This window comes from Hipposideros armiger, unplaced genomic scaffold (genome assembly GCF_001890085.2).
Source record: "Hipposideros armiger isolate ML-2016 unplaced genomic scaffold, ASM189008v1 scaffold_273, whole genome shotgun sequence".
Taxonomy (NCBI): Eukaryota; Metazoa; Chordata; class Mammalia; order Chiroptera; family Hipposideridae; genus Hipposideros; species Hipposideros armiger.
Genome location: NW_017731623.1, coordinates 245,615 through 251,707, shown reverse-complemented (window position 1 = coordinate 251,707; position 6,093 = coordinate 245,615). Strand labels below are relative to the sequence as shown.

The following is a 6,093-nucleotide window of genomic DNA, read 5'->3' as shown; positions in this document are numbered from 1 at the left end:
CAGTGAAGCAACGTCCTCCACAACTAGACTGAAGAACAAAAGGACAGCAACTTGTCTGTTCCCCTTCCCCCAATTCCCCAATAAAAATCTTTAAAAATAAATAAATAAATAAATAAAATAAAATAAAATAAAAAATTCTCAAATTCCTGAGACTCGGTCCTCCTTAAGACTCAAAGCTCCTACAAAGACCTGACTCCTCACCTGACTAGGTGTGCCCTTATTTAAGTGCAGTGCTGGTGCTGAATCTCCCAAAAGAGACTTCAGTGGTTTGACCTCAGGTGTGCTGCTTGTGCTACTGGCAGAGGACCCTGAAATAGATGCGTGAACGGACGCCACCACTTTGGCTTGTTCAGGTGGGACATACCTGAAACACATGAAAAGTTGAACAGGCAGTTAACTAAAAAAATATAGAGCTACTATACTCAAAAATGATAAGCTTAAATCTAATTCTGTACAAGACTGTTGATATTAATCTTATTTTAAAAAACCCTCTTAGAATTGATATCTGGAGACTAAACTTAATTGAAATAGAGGAAAAAAAGACCGACACAAAATTTTTTTCAATTATTTACTTAGCTTTTCAAAGACAAATACAATAAATAAGTGCTTTTTTTTTAACACAGGACCTATCATGATGAATAGTTAATATTATAATTTTTAAAAACTAAAGTATCAAAACATCATAAATAACATTCGGAAAGAGAGCAGAAGAGAAGCTTTTACTATTATATTATAGTTAATAGCCTAAAATTAAAAGCCTATACAAATCTTTAAGAACAAGCTCAACAGCCCAATCTTGAAATGGACAGAAGCAATTCACAAAGGGAGACACAGAAATGAAAACACTCTTAACCTAATTCTTTTGCATTTGATCTGTTACAAATTGTTACCATCTATTAAGATACAATAGTAGGTATGCTCTGTGCCCCAGGAGTACGGAGTGCAGAAACTCATTCTCAGGTCTTAACTGGGTAGTGCACACAGGTCCATGTACAGGATGTTCCCACAGCAGCCTTAAATCTCTTTAATACAATACTACGTGCCTATGCTTTTGACACAGAAAGCTGTCCATATTACTTTATGGGTCTTTCAGGTTTGATCCCAGTCACGTCAATATAGGTTTCACGGGAGGAAGAAGAATAAAAGAATGAAAGAAAGGCAGTCAGATAAAATGCCCCAATATTGGCAATGCTGATCTCTAGGGCTGGGCCCCATTTCTGGGGTTTGTCCTACCCCCTCCCATTCCCCACATCAAGTAGGTGGAGAAAGCAGGAACCAGAACGGTTAAGAGCACCATCTATTCCAGACACACCGTCCAGATCCCAGCTGCAGCACTCAATAGCTGTGAAGCAGTGTAAGGCAAACACTTGAACTCTTGTGCCTCTGATATGTCATCTATAAAATGAAGGTATGGTTGCTGTGAGGTGTCAACGAGTTAACACTTGTGATGTACTTAGAACAGTTGTTGGTACAGCTGTTAGCTACATTAGTGTTAGCTATTGCCAAATTGTATAATAATCACAAATGGTAAAACCACTTTGTTTTTTCTAGTAAATGAGATGATGGAATATGAGAATACAGGAAGTTACGATTTCCCATTATTTGGCATATCACTGACAATACCAATTTTTTACTATAGCCACATCTTATCAAAGGATAAAACCAGATAATAATATTTGGTTCAAAAGACTCATCTGACTGAAAGTGAGCTAAACTTGTATAACATAGTGAGTGAGTTTCAAAGTTGGTCAAAGGGACAATTTCAAAACCCCTTTAGCTGACAACAGCCTCACTGTTTTGGGTACAGCTGCCCACAGGAAGAACTGTTTGGGCGTCTGCATCTGCATTGGTCCTGGACCACATTACAGACCCACTGCCCTGCTCTGCGGGTACACGACACAGGCGGCGCAGGTCCTGCCTGGCCTTCCTGAATGCTGCTCACACCCTCTTGCCGTTCACCCATTCAAGTCTTGTTCCTACTATCCTGTTCCTCAGGGCAGAAAAAATAACAAATTATAATTATATAAGGTTTACAGTTAATTGGGTTAAGGTTTGAATGAATGAACTGTATTACTGTTTACTATTGCTATTGCTATTATTATTATACATGGGGAGATCTATGGTTTTAATTCTCTCCACTCTTAATTCATACACATTTTTCTCTTGCTAACTGAAGCTAAACTATCTAAAATCCCAGCTAAGTCCTATTCAAACTACCATTCTGAGTTGGTAAAATTATTGGGAAAATAAAAAATTAGGCTAAGCTATACAAGAGAAGTCTTAACTGCAGGTCTAAGAAATTAAGAACATGATAAAAGGGTAACTACGTACTTCATTTTAAGAGAATCACTTATGATACCATCCTTTTACTACCACCCAATCTTCCAAGATTTTCCTCTTTCCTGAACTAAAATTTTACTAGTGTTTTATCTCTATTCATACCTAATGTACCCAGTGCTGCTGAACAGTCCCGGCTAATCTTGCCTCCAAAAAGCAGTCTCCTCTAGAGATCAGTAAGGACACAAAGTTTGCAGAGCGTACAAATCAGAGCTCCTTCTTTCTAACGTGCTCAATGAATGAATGAAAGAGGGATCTCAACCATAATCACAGCAAGTATTCCCTCAGGACCAAAATAGGCTCCCGACTGTATCACCCTCTGGGTTAAAATACAGCCCCTCAGGAAAACAACAGGCCATGGACTTTCTCATTATCTCTCCCCTCTATCTGTGACTCTCGCCCTCATTTTCTTATCCCCCCAAGAAGGAAATATACACTGTTGAATACTGACAAACAACCAAGAGTTCACTGTTAATGAGTCTTAGAAAACAGACTTGCATTGTGCTCACATAGCTAAAAATTAAGAGCCCGAAGTAGTTAAACACCAGCTTGAAGGATATGCTACTCCCTGCTCTGCTTTAAAGGGTTTACTAACCATATGTCCAACCTACTGTCTTTCTAAAAACTGACATCTGATGGACTTAGTTGGAGGAGTCTAAATGCTCCCTTCTTAACCAGGTAGTGAAAGGATTTCTTGGGTAGGAAGTGAGGGCTATTTTGAGTAAAGACTCACTGCAAGATGCAGGTAAGTGGACGGACTGCAAGTGGACTACACGAGAGCTTCAGCACAGTGTCGAGTGTATGGAAGACACTAAATAAATACTTGCTAAATGAATGAAGATTTTAGGAAGGGAGGCTTTCTAGACTAAAAAAGTCTAGAGAAGCTAACAGGCTATAAAAGGACTGGAAGGAGGATCCCTAACTTTCCAAAAAGGGGTCGGAGACCTGGTAATTACAAGGAAGCGAGGCACAGGTAAGTTAAGATAAAAGCAGAAGTAAAGGTTTGTGGAACCCAAACCCAATAAAAAGCCAAAGTGTAATCGGATTCCATCTACCTACTTATCTGTTTCCTTTCTTTCTTCCTCCCTCCCTCCCTCCCTCCCTCCCTCCATTCCTTCCTGGGTCAGACTAATCTTATACATAATTAATGTGATTTGGGGAGTCTTTGCTCTAAATACAAACTATTCACTCACCATCTTTTCTTTTCATATTTTTCTTGTAGGAACTCTTTCACTTTTTGTGGATCCCTGAAGTCTGGAATTGCTGAAGATCTATCATCAAATAATCCTAGCCAAATCTGTTTACAGACCTTTGGAAAGAATTAAAAAAAAAAAGTGTTAAAAATCAACATCTTCACTTAATGAAATGTTAAGGGAAAAGTATGATTCTCTCAGAAAACTAACCTACTTAATTGCAATAATACTGCTGAGGAGATTTATCACATGAGAAATGAAGCTGAACAAATGAAGGAACTACATGTATTTAAATATGTTACAGTATGCAGTAAAATCTTAGGAACAGCATCACAAACAGCACCTCTCAGGGAAACCAACAGTGAAACGGGACTTGAGAGGATCTGGGAATTTCTCGCCTTGGGACGACCATAAACTGTAATCCATTAGTCAAAGTCATGTAACCTTTAAAGATCTCAATTCCCTCACTCCATAAAATAGAGGAACTCGACCAGTAGCAATTTCAAAGATCCTTGACAGGCTCAAAAATCAACCAAAAATTACTAGTCATAAACCATTTGCTACTAAAGTATCACAGTAACAAAAATATACGGCAGATACAACTCTAGCTTTACAGTTGCCTCCTATTCTTTTTTTACCCCTAATGGCTAAAAAATGAGAACCTGAGATATTTAACTTTTTAGACAAAAATCAAAAGAAAGAACTGATATAGAACTCAAATAGGACACAAAGAGCGTAAAGGAACAATAAAAATTTGATACAGTGGTCTTCATAAAATTAAAAATTGTTGCTCTTCACAAAACTTAAAAAATGAAATGGTAAGCTACAACTGATAAAAAGTATTTGCAAAGCATGTAAGAACTTGAAAAAACTTGAATTCAGTATAAAGAATTCTTAAAACTCTTATAAAAGACACAAAAAAAATTTTTAACAGTGAGCAGAAAATTTGACAGACATTTCACCAACTAAGCAGCCCTACATTATTAGTCATACAGAAAACGCAAATTAAAACAACACTGAGACCCCACTACATGGGCAACCACAGATAGCACAAAAATGGCTAAAAATAAGACTGACCTTTATCATGTACTAGTGAGAATCTGGAACAACTAGAACTCTCAAGAACATAAAATGGTACAGCCACTTGGAAATAGCTGGCAGTTTCTTACGAGTTAAGTATACCTATCATGTGACCCTGCCATTCCATTTCTAAGCATCTACCCAAGAAAAATAAAGGCACATGTCCATATTCAGATTTGCATACAAGTGTTTACAACGGCTTTATTGACAATAACTCCAAACTGGAGACAACCCAAACATCCATCACCAACAGGTAAATGGATCAATTTTGGAATGTCCAAGGAGACTGACTCATCAACAACAAAAAGGAATAAACTATTAATACAAGCAACTATATGAATAAGCCTCAAGACAATTATACTGACTGAGAGAAGTCTGACACCCACTCCCAAAAGTGCATACTGGATGATTCCATGGACGTATCTAAATTTTTTTTAAAATGTAAACTTATCTTGGGGGTGATGAAAATGTGTACTATCTTATTATTGTAATAATGGCTTCACATATGTCAAAACTTCTCGAATTAAACACTTTAAATACATACAAGTTATTGTAATTAATTATTCCTCAATAAAGCCATAAAAAACAAGTCCACAAGTCTCCCAAATTATATTCTTTTAAAGAACAATCAATTATAACACTGTAAAAAGAACACAGTATCTAACTTTAAAAACCTGACAAAGATCTGAGAAATCAGAGAAGGAAAAGCAGCAATTCTCAATCTTACCTGCTCGCTGAAGTGGGTAAGGGCGAAGGACGGGAAAAAGGACTCCCTGTTTCCTCTCCTGTCAGGGACCCCAAGCATGTTTCTAAACAACACTGCTGTGGCTCCCTCCTACTCCAGGCGCAGTACACATATTATAAAGTCATTAAGGCAGTAACAGCTGACACACCTGAGGCCTAGGCTATGATGAATTCTCACTGTAAACACATTTCAGAGGCAAAGCCAGAAACACGCAGACACCAGGAACGGTAAGGCAACTTACCGCCAGGAATACTATGAACCTTGTAAAGGCCCAGCTTCTCCAATAAATGTGGGTTGTCGGGAAAACACGCCATATTTTTTCTATGTTTTTCGTTGCAAAAATGCGTCATGACTTTTCCGACAACCCAATGTTTAGCTACTTAAAAAGAACCACATGACTGTCCTTAGGCAGAAACCTGACTAATGATTCCCCCAAAATGTAATTTTAAAAGATTCTGTGGCTTTACAATTACATTCAAAAGGGAAAGTTGGAAGTTTCTAATTCTTCTATTAAAAAAAATTCCTAAGCAAGAAAACAAGAGACACATAGTAGTCATTTGCCCAAAGTCAAAGAATTATTAACTATAATGGGCAGATTAGTTCAGGATCCTAAATGCCATAAACATTTAGTCTTTGCATTCCAAAACCCCTATTAACTACCATGTGCAATGTTTTAAACTAAGAACAATCAGTGAATAAATAATAAACATACAAACACGTAAAAAGAAGAAGGTGGGC

At 37.5% G+C, this 6,093-nt stretch overlaps 1 protein-coding gene across 12 annotated transcripts in view; it reads right to left on the bottom strand.

Annotated features, from left to right (window-relative positions):
• The window catches only part of AGFG1 (ArfGAP with FG repeats 1), a 76,687-nt gene that overhangs the window by 28,422 nt on the left and 42,172 nt on the right, over window positions 1–6,093 (bottom strand). For all 12 annotated transcript variants that reach the window (XM_019657092.1, XM_019657094.1, XM_019657095.1 and 9 more), the window contains exons 3-4: window positions 3,531–3,646; window positions 202–364 (exon numbers count right to left, since the gene is read on the bottom strand). In XM_019657092.1, coding sequence (XP_019512637.1) covers window positions 202–364; window positions 3,531–3,646 — 279 coding nt within the window. The remainder of the gene's footprint in view (window positions 1–201; window positions 365–3,530; window positions 3,647–6,093) is intronic.